Here is a 17,233-nt window from a genome sequence, read left to right as displayed (position 1 = left end):
ATATTATTTAGTAGAAGCATCAAGTACAGTAATTTTATAAATAGTTTCCGTCTGCGCTTTCCTCTTTGATTTTCGTTAAGCAAGTTTTCTATTACATAGACTACTCGTAATGCTAGGCTAGATAAATACAAGATCCTTTCAAGGATCCACACGCACACACATACACAGATACAAGTATTTAATTACAGACACCAATACGAGTTTACAACTAGAAGCGTACCAAGGATCGCGAATGAAATGTCAGGCCTATAAGTGATTAACATGGGTATACTTCTAATTGAGTTAAATGTAGAGCTTGACTTGATTTTGGGGTGGGCTGGGGGGTTGGATGGGTCGTTTTGGGATAAAGAATCGTAAAGGCGGAGTTTACCTCAATTTAACAATTTAATACTATGGGTTGCTATCTTTTTAATCCCTTAGATAAATTTAGCTTTTTCATGATTTCGTTATGATATCGGCAATGGCCTTTAACCATTGTTATACCCACAATAGTTTGAAACATATACATATGACTATAAATCGTAAAAATTAAGATTTTACAACTAAGGTGATATGAGGAAACGTTCAAAAAAGCCACCTAGCAATGTCCATAGATTACTAATTGCTTCTAAAATCCTTTCAAAGACCCAAAGCGACCCATCTTCAGGCGGTGGAGGTCTACAGGTAGCCATGGCCGGCCACCTCGGCCGGAATGAAGCCCTCTCGTCCGTCCCGCGTCCGAACGTAGAACCACTGGCGCTGGTCCTTGGATTCGCGGCACTCGCACAGCGTCACAATCTCGCCCTTGTGCACCGCGATGCTCTCCGTGATGTAGTCCGTGTTGATGGCGACTAGAGTTTGCCGCTGGCCCACCTCCTGCTGGCGGCGGAGCGCCTTCAAGGTGGCTTCCGCCTCCGCCTGGCTCTTGGCCGGCTTGTGTTCGTAGGGTGGCAGTGGTACCAGCTTTGGATGCAGATGCTGGCCATTCTGGCCGTTGGTGATGTAGGACACATTGGAGAGCCGCCTCGCCGCTGGCTGGGATTGGTGGAGATGGGTCTGCGCACCACTCGGCTGCTTCTTGTTGGCCTTCTGCTGCAGCGTCACATACTCGTCCTGGGAGGCGCCGCTCTTGGCCGAAGCGGAACCGGATGGGGCCACCTGGCGGGTGGAACGCAGCTGGGCGTAGGCCTTCTCCACCAGACGCGGCTTGGATGCAGCCCTCAGATACAGCTTGTCCACCTGCTGTTCCCCGTACAAGGAGCTGGCTGTGCTCCCGCCTTGCGTTTGGTTATTGTTGTTGCTGTGGTTGTTGTTATTGTTGATGGTGGTGGTGCTGATCTTGAGGACATCTTCAGTAGCCTTTGAGCTGCGTGGAGTGCGGGCGCCATCGGAACGGGTGCCACCCCGCAGCCGGATCTCCTTCTCCGAGTCCGTCATGTTGCCGCAGGGACGAGGGAACACGTCCGCATTGGTCTCCCAGCAGGGGGTGTTCCTGGACCCGGCCCTCGCCTGCTGGGGCAGAATCCCCAGGGGCAGACAGCAGGCATAGCCCACATATCCCTCCTCCGCATGGGGAGTTTGCACATACAGCCAGTTCTGGTTCTTGAACACCGCATTCACCACCATGCCCAGGGGCAGGGGAATCTCCAGCTGGTAGCCACCAGGTCGCGTTTGGTAGAGGGTACTAGCCGTGGCCAGGACCACGGGTATGTTGCCCGGAGCGGCGAGCGAGCAGCGGGAGAGGAACTCGTCCACGTTGTGAATCTCGTAGCCGAATCTCTGCACCCGATTGCGATCCCTGCGCTTGCGGTGCCTATGGCGTCGCTGCTGCTGGGGGGCAGCTGCTCCTCCGCCCGATCCTCCCACTCCACCGCCCTCCGAGGCTGCCACCAAACTGGGCTCCGAGTAGGAGGTGCACTTCAGGGACTCTGCTCCCGTTGCCGATCCCCTGGCCTCACCCGCCTGCGAGCCGCTGGATCTTGCCTGCTGCAGGCGGGTGGCCAACTTCTTGCGGATCTCGTTCCGCTTTCTGGCCAGGAGCAGGGCTTCACTGTGTCCATCGCTCCTGGGCGCCCGCTGGGGTGTGCACACGAAGAGCAGCTCTTTGGTGGAGGCGGCGGCCACTGGAGCACTGCCTGGTCCGCTCCGTGACACGTCCAGCAGATTCTGGTTGCTGAAGAACTTCTGGTTCGCCAGGTGACCGTTGGGCGGAGCCTGGTGGGCGGTGGGCGTGGTGGCATAGCCATTGAGCGGCTCACCGCCACCCGGCAGTTGCTTGACCCTGTACCGCTTCTTGGTGACATCCAGCTGGGTGGGAACGGGCTCTTTCCTGGAGGCAAACACCTCGTTCTCCTTGCGATCCACGTGGCCATCCACAGGCTCCTTGGACACCTCCTTCTGCGGTGATGGCGGTGTTTGCGATTGTGGAGCCGTCTGCGTCTGCTGCTGCTCTCGGAGCACCCAGGTTAGTGAGATGCGCGGCCGTCGCAGGCTCAGGTTCTGACCCATCGCCAGCTGCGGAGTGCTCTTCGCTCGCTCGCCGGCCACTAGAGGCAGCAGCTCGTCGATCTCCACATAGTCCGAGCTGTACTCGAAACTCTCCTCCGCTGCGGGATTCCGGTGATCACGGTGTCCAGTCGTTGGGGGTGGGGGCGTGGCCGTGAAGTTTCCCACGGAACTGTCACTACTGCCGGGTTGCTGCAGAATCAGGGAGCAGGCGTTCAACAGATCCGGACAATAGGCATCTGAAAGGGATAATGATATGAGTGAGGGTTTGAAATAAAAGAGTTTTATGGGTTTGGCTACTTACCCCTCAATCCCCGCCTGCGTCGACGCTGTCGGCGGGTGGCACTGCAACCGCTACCCAACTCGGAGCAACTGGATCCGGAGCTGCTGGAGCTGTCTGTGCTGGATGCGAAGTGCAGTTGCTGTTGCTGGAGTTCTCTTAGTCGCCGTCGTCGTCTTGCCTGCTGACGTGCTGCCAAATCACTGGCTGCTGCAGGTGCTCCTGAAGTTGGGACTACCACAACACGTGCTGGCGTGGCCGGATGGACTGCATCTGCTGGGTGGGACCTTCGTTCCTGGCCTGACCTTGGTCTCTCCGTGTAGCTGGGTGGCGGTGTCAAGGGAAGAGGACAATAGTTTGGCGGAGGGGAGAGTGGTACTCTCAGAGCCGACTCCTCAAGAACGTAGTCGTTCTCCTGGGCCTGCAGCTCTATAGTTCCAGCTTCTTCGAAACCCAGTTGTAGTCCCTCTGCAGGTGGAGCAGCGATGGGAGCGGCATCGCCGACATTCTGACGGTAGGTGGGTAAAGGTGTGACAGCTGTGGGTGACAGAAGCCAAAGGAAATTATAATATAAGAATATTATAATTAGAGGTTTGTTCAGAAACTAAAGTATCTCTAATTTGTATTCCTAGCATATTCTTACTAAAATAAAATGCTTTCTTTAAGTTAATCTAAAAAAGTAGTGCCCCTCAAAACCTTTTTAATTAAAACTATAAAACGTTAATCGCCCATAAAGGGTTGATCCGCCCCAAAGAGAACCCCTCACTACCGACCAAACCCGCTTAAACTTCACATGACAATAAAAATTCCAATTATAGTTAAGAGTATTTCGATTGGGAAACAATGACGTGGTCAGGCCTGTGGGTCCATCTACTGTCTGTCGACTGTCCCAGATTCCTCCGACCCATCGAATGGTCGTAAAGACCATTGAGACGCGATAACGACACCTGAAGCCTTGGCCAGGAAGAAGACGACTCCCACACGGGGAGCAGGGAATATTTAAAATATTTGCCAATATAAATGTCAGGAGCCGGGAAAGTGGAGAACGGAGAACGGGGACTGGTGATCGCAGATCGGAGGAATGGGGAATGGTTTGTGGCCGCCTTCATATGCGGCTATCAAGGCCAAGATCAGCGAGCTCCAAATGGCACAGGCGATGGTGAGGATGAGGATGAAGTTGAATGCCCAGATGGAAGGAGAGGGGAGTGGAGCTACGCAGGCAAGAAGCGTGGCCAATAAAATTCCAAACTGATATGCTCAATGGCAACAACGTGCCACAAGTGAGTAGTAAAATGTTGAAACGTGACGGTATTTCAAAAATACCAAATATTGGATTGAGCAGCCTCCTTCGGATTAGCACATTTGCACAACGTTCAATGAAAAGAGAAAATTTGGTTTGATCGCTGTATGCGAAAGACTCTGGTACACTCTTACCAACCTGCCATTATGGCCAGAGAAATTACATGGTGACAAATTGTGGCAAATTAAAACATGGTCAATTGAAATGCAATATTTTTATGGGTGGAAAATGTGTTGAAAATTGGAATGCATGTTAAATACTTTTTAATTGATGTTACAATAAAATTGAATGAGTCTGAATATAGTTGGAAAGAAGTCTGGTTTATTGATAGAAATCAAAAACAAATCAAAAACAAATCGAAGCTAATATAATTTTGGTTTTGATATAACAAAAGTAAAGATTTAACTATTATTTAATAGGTACAGAAAATAATTTCTAGAAATAGTTTTTAAAAAAACTTTAAAGTTTAAAGTTTAACAACTTATTACCTACATTAACTACATGAAAATGGAGTAAGCCCCCAAAGTTGTTAGGGTGTTCTAGATCATAACTAAGCTCTGATGAAGCGCAGAAAGGACAAGGCCCTGAGCCCTGAGCCAAGAGCCAAGATCCAAGACCCGGAAAATCTGCGGGCCCAGCGGCAACGGCAGCCATGCGACTTTAACGACCTTTGTGAGACGTTTCGGGTTGGGGGATCCACAAGGGGGGAGGGGGATAGAGAGGGGGAGGAGTGGACGGGTCTGTCAGTCAGTCGGCGGTTGGCGGTTCCGTTGCCCGGGCCGTAATCAAAAAGGTTCAAGCGCAGAGATCGTGCGAGGATTACATGGGGGTGTGACGACAGGCCAGCTCAAAGTCATTCACTCAGCTCCGACTCCCAGCTCCAGCTCAAAAGCCCAGCTCCATCTCTTGCTCCTACTCCAGCTTCAACTCGATCGTGATGCTGTGGCCTTTAATGGCCTCTACGTGAGACGTGATCTCAACCTGGCACACTCACAAAAATTTCGAATTTGGTTTGAGATTGGGAAGTCTAAGAGAAAAGCCCTATTAATCTGGTTAAACGATTAACCCACATTATAAAGGGATTTATTAAATTTAAGTAAGTAATAACAGTAATTTTAATTACCTTATCGTATTTAATGCTCATTCTAATTTTAATCTTTCTTAACAAATATCTTTTTAAATAGGGAAATACATTATAAGAGATTGTTTTAAAAAATAAGGTTACTATTTGTTATTTAGTTTTATAAATTTACACATTAATCCTGTTGGTAAAGCCTTTTCTTTACGCTAAGATTCCCCAAATTTAAAATTTGAAAGCCATATTTCTTTGAAGTGCATCTGAATCGGAGAGGGGCGGGGCAGGGCCGCAGTGAGGGCGTGGCCGATCAGGGGGCAGCACAGGGGGACTAAAATCGAAAGTGTTGCTCCGGGTCGGAGCTCCGCGGCGGCCCTCTAATTAAACGCGGACGGCTGCCAAATTAGCTAATGACAACATTGCGCCGGAACCAACGTCCCCAGTAACAACATCAACAGCAACAGCAATTGCAACTGCATCAGCAACACCAGCAACATCGACATCAGCAACGCATTGCACAAATCACATATCCAAAGTTGCAACGCCTGCCCAAAAATGGTCAACACTCTGACAAATTTGTTTTGCAACTCGTTGGTCCGACTGCTGCAAATATGGTCGCCCGCTTCACTCGGCCAACAGACGAGCAGGCCAATAGCCCAACATGAACATGGCCACTGGGGCATTGTGGTCGTGGTCAACGGACCGGGTTCCACCTTCCCGGGACCAGTCAAAGTCACCGCACAGCTGTCAGTCTCTGGATCGGGTTCGAACTTGGGTCTCTAGACTGCCGACTCCCGACTCCAGTGTCCCGTGTTCAGTGTCCCGTGTCCCATGTCCCATGTCCCGTGTCCAGTCTCTGGGTATTGGTAGCTGGCCTGGCCCAGTGCGACACTGGTGATAATAATTCAATCGAGAAATGTCGAAGCGTGCAAATCGGGGGATTGATTTGTGTCTGGCCCGCTGGCTTAAAAGGCGCTTGGAATTGATTGGTGTTGCATGTGATTAACTGCCAGGCTCACAATTACTGGAGTTGTTCAGAAACGAAAGGTTAAAAGTTTAGTAAGGCAATCAGAGAAACACCAAAAAATTGTATTCCAAAAAAACATTTTAAAAAATATACCAAATCCGAAACAACTGTGGATATCTAGACATATTCCAATCAACATTTTTCTTCAACAAATATTAAGACTGTGGGAAATAAGTAAGCAAGCAGAAACGGGCCAGTATAAACTCTATTAAACAGTAGAAGAACTTAAAAAATTTTTTCAATCAAGCTTAATCTCTTGGACTACCTTCTCTTGCCCCAACTCAAGATGCCCCATAGATGCTGCACAATCGATAACTGTTTGTGGTCGGCGTTTCGCGCACGTCCCTCGCATATATCTTAAAATGGCAGCCGCAGATAAGACGCACTAATAAGATAAAAACATTTTAATTGCCACTAAACATGGCAGCGCCTCAGACGGACCACTCTCTCCCCGATCTCCGATCTCTGAATTGACCCCTCAATCCCCGCCAGATCCAGTGTTTTTTTTTTGCTGCAGGCCAGACAACTGTAAAACGGCCACTGCAATATAGTGGCCGGTCAAAACGTTGTCGCCGCTAATGGGTTAACAAAACGCCAGGCAGACATATAAATAAAACTCTGACTTCGCTGAGATTTAATTAAAATTAAACTCCGATCTGCTTCCAGCCTTTAGCTTTTAGCTTTAGCCGAAGTGCCAAAACAAATTCGCTTCCGGAGGGATCGTCAAAACTTTTACGACCCACCCAGGGCCTTAGCACACATCCAAGCAATGGTCCAGAGTCATCAAAACGACCACCAACCTGGCCTTGGCCCCGGACCGAATGTCCAACTGCTCCACGGAGGCCATCAAATCCGGCATAAAATCGCTTGATTGTCAGATTGTCAATAGGTGCCAGTCAGTGGTGATTGTTTGGCGCGATTCTCGCTAAATTTGATTGGTGTTTGGGAAAGGAAACTACAACGATTACAGGACAATTCTATTTAAATTTTAAAACATTTTTAATCTATTGCTTAACTGCTCAATAAAAAAGTTCCTCAATTGATTAAATTAGCTTTCAATACAATGTAGGGTTTCTTAAATGTGTTTGGCCTTTAGGTAATATATCCAAATTATTATATCTTAGGTTCTCCTAACTGAAATATTAAGTACGATTCTGACTCATTGTTCGGCCATATAAAGTACTTAAAATTAAGTGTCGTTTTAGCAAATTTTATTGCCAATTCAGCCATGTTTATAGACAGCACCGCTGCCAATAACACAGCTAGTCGGATGCGATGCAAATCCTTGTTGACAGGCCATGGACAGCTTTGCCTGCACAGGTGGTGCCCGACCAGGTGCCAACATGCCAGCCACTGCACAGTCATCAAATGGCTAATTTATGCAGAAAATAATTTACACAAATTTCATTTTTTACCTTTTCAATTAGCTGGGATCATGTAGCTGCATGGAGATGGCTGGTAATACTATTTAAGCCTGGTTTTATGCCTTTTTAATGGCCTCTTGGCATTTGGGTGGTCAAGACATAGCAAAGATTTGAAAAGGTGCGATCCCCAAACGCGATCAAAAGTGAATTAAAATCTTTTATCGACTTGAGTGCGCCAAGGAAGGGCCCTTTAAGAGAGCAGGAAGGGATTGGGAATGGAATGGCCGATGGCCGATGGATGGGGGATGCGGTCGCTGGCCAGGGCAATAAAATTAAACGTTTGTTAGCTTTGGGTTTTTGGTTTTCGTGCGTGTTTTAAGCGGTTTTAAATATTTATGAGCCCATTTGTAGCAACGCTGACTGAGGCCGCAAAAATATCATTTTATGGCCTTAATAAATTTAAATGTTGTGGCTGGGCTGTTGAACACGAAATGTTTCAGGAGGTGCGGAAACGAAAGTGTGCTTTTGCAGGTGAAAGGAATCTATGATGCAATAGGAGAAGCCGTCATGGAAGGATAATTTTTAATGATTTATTTGAGTATGCCAATTAAGAAGAAGAAATACAGATATCGTTTCAATTTTATATATAAATTTAAGTTTTTTTGTCAAAAATGCAAATATAGTGGTTTGTTATATTTACTTTAAATATTCCTCTATTTTAAAAGAGACTAAAGATATTCCATTTTCATTGTCATGCTTTGGCAAGTCACTCTGACGAGCTCTTATCTCACTCTACTTTCATTTGACCAAACCAAAAACTCGAATGGCAGAAGGACCGTCTATGATGTCCTTGCTGTCCTGCCGAAGCTCGAGTGTCCAAGGACAGTCGAACAATGCCTAGAAAGTGCGTATCTATGACCAACTTGAAGTACTTTCCATACATATGGCATGATATTGTTTGGACACGGAAAAAAATATGTGTCTTAGAAATACTGAAGTTTATCTCTATTTTTTTGATTTAATATATTTATTGATTTAATATCTATCTATTAAAAATGTTTTAATTAACAGACATTTGAATGACAGGTTTTAAGATATAAGTAAATAGAAGTTCAAATTATTTTAAAACTACAATTTTATTTATAGAAGAACTTTTTTATAAATGTACAATTTTTTAAAATGTAATTCCAATATAGAATTTAATTTTTTGGATTATTTAGGTAACGTGCTCCACTTTTTCTTTACTATTGTTTGTCGAATCCAAATTCAAGTTAGGAGAAGACAAATGTGCCCCCCATTTGAGGCAGAGTCCTGGTGCCGGTTTCAGCGCCAAGCGTCACGATAAGCGTCAAAGGACTTGGCCATAAAAAGCCATGAGTTCGTCGAGCTGGTGGAAATTGGGGGTGGCTGCTCTCGGCCAAAAAAAAAAGGGGAAGATCAAAGCGAAAAAAGCAATAAGTCCTACGGGCGGAATGTAAATTGAAATACAGGAAGGAGGGAGAGCACTCTCTCTCTGCCAGCTAGAACTTTGAACCCGAAAGTGAAACCCAAACCAAATCCGGAGTCGAAGTCCGGAGTCCGGACCTAACCCAACCAGGCCGGAAAGGGAAGCACGCGGCACGCACTTTGATTTGCTAGCCGAGATCTGGCTTGCTGATGAACCTGTTGAGGGGCAAATGGAGAGCTCCAGGAGCAGCTGGAGCAAGTGCACTTTAGCCTCTTCGGGAAATATGTCTTCAAGAGCCATCCAGTGGGGTAAATCCCTCAATTGCAATCGCACAAACCGAACGAGGAGCTTTTTTTGGAGGAGGCCGGCTCCTTTGTCTTCCTTTGAAACGCCGCGTGCTTTATTAAAATTTCCATCTCGACCATGAGGAATGGGGAATGTAGGTCCCTTTGGGGACATTGTTATAAATTCCTTTACTGAAAAATGTGAAAAATGCGCCATGTAAATTATTTCTGCGTCATTTTTTGCCGCTCTTCCTTGGCTTTTATTGTGCATGATAAATTTTTATTGTAATTGGCTGTTGATTTATGGGCCATGGCCAGAATAGACTTCAGGGAGCCAAATCTCGGACCCAGACTCAGTGCGATAACAAGTGCCAGATAAACGATTCTCTTTCAATTTGCCATTAATTAGGCGGGACAGCGGGAGCAGCTCCTCCAGAGGCTCAGCCCCAAATGGTCGGGGCATAAAAACTAATCGCGGCATTACAGAAATCATCTATGAAATTGCGCCCGCTGATGCGTAACCTGGGCCGCGCCCACCCAAGCAGGAAGTGCAAGGCTGGAAAAAGGCCCACATCCAAATCCCCATCCCCACAGCCCCACATCCAAATCCAAAGTCAAATCAAGAACCCAAAGCCACGGCCACATTGTTTCTTAGATGCTCCGCAGTCAAACACCATAAAGCTTTATGAACACACCGAGGCAGCCAGAAAGGTTTCCAGCTTCTGCCCAGAAGTGGCAGATTTTTTAATGCTTTGCGAAAGATTTCATGGTAATTTCGCCGGGTTATAACAATTTACAAATTATGTAATCGAAATTTATTGCCCAGCATAGCGGCTGCTCCTCCTCCTGCTTTTTTTTCCTCCATCTCAAGCTGCTCCTGCTGGAGGCCATTTCTGGCAGCTCCTCCATTCTCGTTCCTCGACTGGGTGGGCCTGTGCAACTTGGCTTTTTGGACATGCACAGGTGGCCCTGATGACCAGCCTTTCGATGTGGGCCACATTTGACTCCCGGCCAGAATGAACGGAACGAAAGGCGGCCAACGAGGATTCAATGAGGATGGTACCAGATTAGCGGGAGCTGACTTTTGCATTAAATGTAATAATACGTCGTTAATATCTAAGCTTTCGATAGAGGCAAAATCAATTTCTTGGGTGTGGAGTCTAACTCTAACTCTTTTGAAGTAAAATGTTTCCTCTTACTGTGGGTAAATAACTTAAGAAATATGTATGGATATGTTTAAACAAATCTTATTGTGGTACAGGGATAACACCTACAAAATAACGATATTATTGTTTTTTTTTCTACATTATCAGTAATCGCTTGACATTGACATTTAGTAGCCCGAACAAAACCCATTCAAGTGCAACTTTTTCGTTCAAAATATTTCCTCCAGCAAGACAGCACAAATTGAGTTATACTAATTCCCCACTCGAAGCCTGTCCACGGCCATTAGTTGAGTTTCCACCTGTGAGGCGGTGGCTTAGAAAGTTGCCGGCAGATAAATGGCAATTTGTTCGCATTAACCTGGAGTTACGCCCCCTTATTGCCTCCCATGCGGCGCATAGAACCGTGACCCATTAGTTACGGCACTTTCCAAACAAACTCCAATAATGCAGCCATTAAATGCCAACTATTCTGCCATCAAGTGCTTTAGTTTGACATAAATCTCGAGCGGATGGCGAAACTTTTCCCGCTGCCACAAATCTGCACTGGCTCTATAGCCGACCCATCCACCCACTCCCGAGTGGCCACCACCCGACCACCCACCACGCAATCCAGAAATCCGGCAATCCACTAGGATCAGTGGGCCGTGTCCTGCGAGAGCTTATGTTGCAGCTTTAATTAACGCCAGGTTTTTCGGACTGCCCCTTCCCCCACCCGTCCTTCGTGTGACTTCGGCCAACAGGTGCGGACCAGCGCCCTTGTTCTAGTCCTCCCCCTTTCAACACCCTTCGACACTGGGCAAAAAGTTATGTTCCCTGCAGGCAACCAGTTTTGTTCTAGAAAAATAATTATTGGTAGAGAATATTTCTTTTTTCCTACAATAGTCCTTATTATAATTACAAAATTAAATGCATTAATTTGACATAAAATTTCTTTCATAATATGGATTCTAAATTATGTTAATTTTTTGGAAGCAGTATATAGTAGTATAGTTACTTTTGTTAAGACTTTAAAATCTATTAACAGCTCAACTGTTTTCTGTTAGCAATCCTTTCTTTAACATTTCTTTTAAACTTCAGTTGATTCCTTCTTCTCTCTCCTTCTCTCAATTGGCCGCCATTTGCCATTTACTCACTGCGCTTTTTTCCCGTCGGACGCGTTTGTTTTCTATTTCCGTTCTATTTTGGCCAATTAGACATAAAAAAAATAAAACTTGTATTAAAAACAAATTACGATTAGTTTTAACGCCTGTGACTAAGTGATATGTGCATATCCAAGTAATTAAACCACCTGCGATTACCGGAAAACCTTAGGCGTCTTTATCATGTGTATGTGAGCCTAAAAAACTTAACTTTTTTCATTTTCACTCTAGAAATCAAATACAAAATGGAAACTTATATTAAAATCAAAGCGTAATCGGTAAATTATTGATTTATACAGTTTGTGCAACCTGTGAAATAAGTAAACAATTAAATTTAAGTGTTTTTAAGTTGATTAAACAACTTGCTCGCACCAATACATACATCAACATAGGTGTCGGGCTGTTGTGAATGTGTGTGTGTGCTGTCGGCCGCGAATTCGCCGTGTTTTCATTTCGTCGTAATTCAATATTAAAACTTTTAATGAAGTAGTTAGTGATTAAAAGGATTTGGGGCGAATTATCTTAGGCGCCAAATTTAAATAAAATACATTTATTAAATTGTTTTAATTTTTTTATGGTGAATTATCAGTGATTATATAAAATGTGTTGTGTTAAACACATACTGTCTTCAGAATGTGGAAAACTCATTACCCAAATAAACAACATCATCTACTATACAAAGTTATGGTAAGCTTAGAACAAAATTATTCTATTGATAATAACTATAACTAAATATATAATTATAAAAGAAATAAAACATTCTGGCTTTGGCTAGGATTATTTCCATTAATATCTTGTAAAAACAAAGTATTCCATGATTGAAATGATCCTATAATTTCCCGCGGTGCATCCATGTTGATACCCTTCCCACTGTATTTTTATTTAATTTAGAGTCGCGCATTGCCGGCCAGGACTTTCATGTTGTAATTTCCTCAAATTTACGAGTTTGCTTAGCCCGGATACTGGTTGGGATAGTGCAGGCAGGATTCAGGGGTGGGTGGGTTATATTTTTTGGGAAGGCAGGGCAGCAGAGCCAGGATTTACGACTCGGCTTGGTTGGGTTAGTTTCACCGCCTTTCGGGTTTTCCGGAGCTCTGGCCCCCGTGCCTCCGCTTTGGTCCTCTGTGGCTTGTTAGCGCCTCGACTCTCATTTTATTAGCAGCATCCTCTAGCCTGCCCCCTTGGTCACCCCTCGTTATCCTTCGCAACCAGATTGCTGTAAATGAGCAACTTTTTGCCCTTAAATCCAACAAACTGTGGGTGAGCGTGGAGCGTGTGTGCGAGTTTTTTGGTAATTTCGCATGCAGTTTATGGCTAGGCATAACAACCAAAGCAGCAACAACAAAAGTCGGGGCTTAGCTCTTGCAGCTGTTAGAAGGGCCCCTTGCATCCCATACATCCACCCCCCAATTCACACCCCTACACCCTTCGACGCCCCTTGTACACAGGTTGATGACGCCGCTTATAAAAGTTGATCAAAATTATTACTACGCCCGGACAAACATTTCGGGGATGCTGTAGAAGTGGGTTGATCCCTACTTGGGTGCTAATTTTTGGAGCAGGACTATGCAATACCCTTTCGAGATAGATAGACATAGTTTATAAAGATAAACCATCTGAATCTTATAATAGGAATATACAAATTTGTTTAAAAATAGAGTCATTTTCAATTAAAAGTATTTGTATAGGCCTTGGGTATTTCTAAATTATCAGTAAAGGCTTTCCCTTAAAAATTTAGATGTCCTAGCAAACCAAGAAGTATCTAGTAATACCCTACCAGGACATAAAAAGGTAAAGAGGTGAGAGTGGCAACAAGGAGCTCTTGAGTATCTTCTTTCTCGCAATCTCATGAAGGGACCCTGTTTCGGGACAATTAGAGTGGGCCATTGCCATAAAGTTATAGAATTCATGGCGCACGTTTTCCACAACGCATTTGGAGTTTACTTATTACTGCAATTTATCTGCCCGACGGACAAACTTTTGGGCCACGTTTCATTAGCCATATCCTGGTGGGGCAAGAACTCTACTCTTCTGGATTTTCATTCAGTTGCGTAAGTGTGCTTGGGCTTTTTTACGAGTGCACATTCTGTGCGCGATATTAAATCCATATAATGAGGAAAGGCATATGGATTGCATATGTACATTCACATATGTAGTTGTAGTTTCTGATGCAGAGCAATGAGCGAAATTCCAATTTATGGCCAAAAGTCGTAAAATGGTAATAATTTTACGGCCCTCGCTGGGCAGCTTGCCATCTCGCTGATTAAAAAGTATAATTTTAATTAATCTAATCTTGAAATTTATTATGAAAGCAAGGTTATTGAATGGAAAGTGCAACCATAAAATTAAACTGAAGTAATAAAATTAATAGCGGGGGAAATTTTTAATAACTCAGTAAATAACTTTAAGTATAAACCCAAAAACTCGAAATGTATTGACTTCCAAATATGTTATCTTATCCTTTAATACTTAAATATATATGGGAAAGAAAAGCTTCCATAACAAAACAGAAATAATAACCAAAGCGATCTGTTACGCATACGCCACGTAAACTAGGTGAGACATTGTCCAAGTTACGTATGTAAATGAAATCGATCGCTGGTAAATGGTAATGAAATGAATATTAATACGCAACGAATTAAGTACTGGCCCCTGGCCACCTCTCGCGTGCTTGTCGAGTAATTAAAGTAATAATGTTAAGTAGAAAACACGGCGAATCTATGTCTTTTCCGCATTTCGCGGTGTTGCATAAAATGTTGAACAAAGCGCGAAATGAGCGGCGGATTAGATGGTTTTGCGATTTGATAGGATTGGAAATTGAGTCGTGGCGTATGTGAGATTCCAGTGGCCATGGATGGCAATGGTAATTCCGTTTCGCCGGCTCCCAGAGCCAGTCACCAAAACGCCGCATCCGATTCAGCGATTCAGGAGCTGCAAGAGCAGAGAGGCTGTGGCGAAAATTGTTTTGTTGGCGTAAAATACCTGGAACGCTCCACTGAGCAGCGACCGCGCCCCAAGTCAGGGCCACACTGTGAGAAAAAACACCAAATGGATACTCAAGTTTTAAGTTATTTTAAGAAAAAAGTGATAAACATTGCTTTTAATTACGTAAATATTAATAACGAATGTAATTTATAATTAAATATTTTAACATTTTATAAAATACGTTTTGTCATTGTCCTTTTTTTTACAATTCAATTTTTTATTCATGGTAAATATTTAAAATTGTTCATATTTAAATCATTCATTATTGAATTTAAATGTATCAATTATTTTGTTCCTAGATTTTGTTACACAAGACATAAGCTTATGTTTATTGAAATATTTGTATATTTAAAAATTCAAAATGAAGGCATTTCTGTCAGTGTTGAAACCAGTAATAAGCTGTAAGCAATAATTAGGCACACGTAACTCTGGACGCGGCTGTGGTGGTGCACATGCAAATGTTGAGGCTCTGTGGAAGCTGCAATGCAATCGACACCGCCGCGGACGAAGATAATGATGGATAGGTGGATGAGAGGGAACTCCATAAGTACGCCACATGCGGCCATGGTGCACTGAACCTGATTACCGCATCCATATAAAAGCCCCATCGATATCAGCCGGCCCACACAGTATTGAAAGCGAACGCGCGCCATTCGGTGGTCGGAGTGGACAAACTAAAGGATTAATTAAAGGACCAGCTCAACCATCAACAGCAAAATTAACCACATCTTCGACAGCATATTAACTAAAGTGAGTCGAGTTAAAGCTGATCATTTTGATCAACTTAAAATAAGAACATTTAATTAAAACAAATTGAAAACGTGCTAAAAGCAGTTTTATGAAACTTAATAAAAACTAATTTGTGAACCTTGTACAATCTAATGCAGTTGATTGCAAATGGTTTTGTAAGATGTAAGCGAGAACAAAATTCAATAATAAAAGGTATTTAAGAAATTACATTTAAAGCTTCCGTTAAGTTAAAACCAAAATTAAAAACAATTTTGAAATAAAACAAAAGAAATAATAATTGTTAAGTTATCTTAAAACTTTAAATTTATTAATATCTTGCCTGAATTCAAATGCTGCCTTATGGTCTGTCCTGAAAATATCCCAAAAATTTAAATGTGTGTTTCCCTTTTGGTTTTCCCCGAAAAGATGTCGTTAAGAAGTCCCACTCTGGCGGGTAGAGTCCTGGCCATAATGCTCTTGCTGATACTGACGGGTATTCAGGCGCGGCGCCTTGGCCATCGGCGCCTCATAATCCACGTGCCGGTCAAGGTAAAGACGCACCATCACACCCACACTGTCTACAAGGTGCTCCACGGATCGCATGGCGGCGGTGGAGGAGGAGGTGTGAAGCAAACTGTATACAAAGTGCTTGGCTTTTCCACACACGGAGGCGGTATAGCCAAAGGAGGCGGAGGAGGAGGTGGTGGCCATGGCGGAGGTGGCGGCCACGGGAGCTACGACTTGGGAGGAATGGGCCACGGCGAAATCACGTACGAGGACATGCACGGATGCGAGAGCGGCAAGGTGATGCCGGCGGCCAGGGACATGATTTTCAATCACTACTCGCGGAACGGCGAGGGAACTGAAGCTGCCGAGGATTATGCCGAAGAGTTGGACGACTTTGTAGACCTAAGGGATGGCTGGTTGTGAATAAAGAGACGTGTGCGAAATCACCACCGATTAATTATAAAATTCCAGGCACCAGTGATCCCCACTCCACATTTGCACTACGGAATTGTTGACGAAGCCCAAGTCTCGACACCGCCGAAATTCCAATCACCCGGAATTTGTGTCTTTGTCTTTGGCTGCCAATTCGCATTTGTATTGTTTAATTAGAAAGCAGCGGGTTGGGGCAGAATGGGTGGGATTTGCTGGGGTACAGAGACTTCAACTTCTTGGCTGCAGTCGCACACTTGAGAAAGACTTGAAGTATTTGCATTGCTATTGACTCGGCCATGCGGCATATTTTAGTGGACAATTAAAATAAACGAGAAACGGTTGAATGAAGTAAGTGAAAAGATTCATGGATCCGAATACGATGGCCAGACAAGTTCGGCTACTTTAATAAATTGCCAATGCAAATGCCCCTTGATGTCAATTATCGACAGAAATGTAATTAAATTTATTGGAAGTAAAATATTTCATAATCTTGCGCCGCTTTTTTTTTTGAGAAAAAGTTTATAATTCAATTGTCGTTTCAATGGACATTTGATAGTGTTCAGATTCTCTAAAAATCTATGAAAAATTCTTGCTGTGTATTTTTGGACCGATTTTCCGTAATCTTTGCAATGAAAATTGCAAATTCCAAATTTTCGAAAAACGGCTTTGCAGAAATCTGGCCTAAAACCTGCACTTCTAAGCCCATTATCTTCTTACAGACATCAGATTTACAATTGGCATACTTCTAAATGATTGTGGTTTAATCCTCTAAAAAACTGTGTTTTCAACTTGGTTTATATTTTGGAGTCAATTGTTCGTCATTTTTTATTTTTCAAATTTACGAAAAATGGCTTTGCTGAAAAGTCACCTAAAACCTGCACTTCGAAGCCCATAACTTTTCTTACAGACATCCGATTTCAAAGTGGCATACTTCTAAATGATTGTGGTTTAACTCTCTAAAAAACTGTGTTTTCGGTTTCTTTTGTATTTTGAGGACGATTTTCCGTCACTTTA

General features: G+C 43.9%; 2 protein-coding genes across 3 annotated transcripts in view; one reads left to right on the top strand and one right to left on the bottom strand.

The window, feature by feature from the left end:
- Positions 1-36: 36 nt before the first annotated feature.
- The window catches only part of LOC108039956, a 46,120-nt gene continuing 28,923 nt past the window's right edge, over positions 37-17,233 (bottom strand). Inside the window, exons 3-4 of one of the 2 annotated variants that reach the window (XM_017117150.2) lie at positions 2,789-3,301; positions 37-2,723 (exon numbers count right to left, since the gene is read on the bottom strand). In XM_017117150.2, coding sequence (XP_016972639.1) covers positions 658-2,723; positions 2,789-3,301 — 2,579 coding nt within the window. In that variant the 3' untranslated portion in view covers positions 37-657. Of the gene's footprint in view, positions 2,724-2,788; positions 3,302-6,641; positions 6,651-17,233 lie in introns of those variants that run through there. The other variant, XM_017117151.2, reaches the window with a different exon arrangement.
- LOC108039918 (H/ACA ribonucleoprotein complex subunit 1) lies at positions 15,707-16,305 on the top strand. The gene has a single exon (XM_017117096.1). The coding sequence runs from the start codon at positions 15,707-15,709 to the stop codon at positions 16,208-16,210; it is 504 nt and encodes a 167-aa protein (XP_016972585.1). The 3' UTR covers positions 16,211-16,305.

Source organism: Drosophila rhopaloa, unplaced genomic scaffold, assembly GCF_018152115.1.
Source record: "Drosophila rhopaloa isolate 14029-0021.01 unplaced genomic scaffold, ASM1815211v1 contig_163, whole genome shotgun sequence".
Lineage (NCBI taxonomy): Eukaryota > Metazoa > Arthropoda > Insecta > Diptera > Drosophilidae > Drosophila > Drosophila rhopaloa.
Note: the sequence above shows the minus strand (reverse complement) of the source record. Positions and strands in the feature narration are given on the sequence as shown.

Excerpts from the sequence above, each read along its gene's own strand:
- LOC108039918 (XM_017117096.1), top strand. The coding sequence starts at position 15,707 with ATGTCGTTAAGAAGTCCCACTCTGGCGGGTAGAGTCCTGGCCATAATG.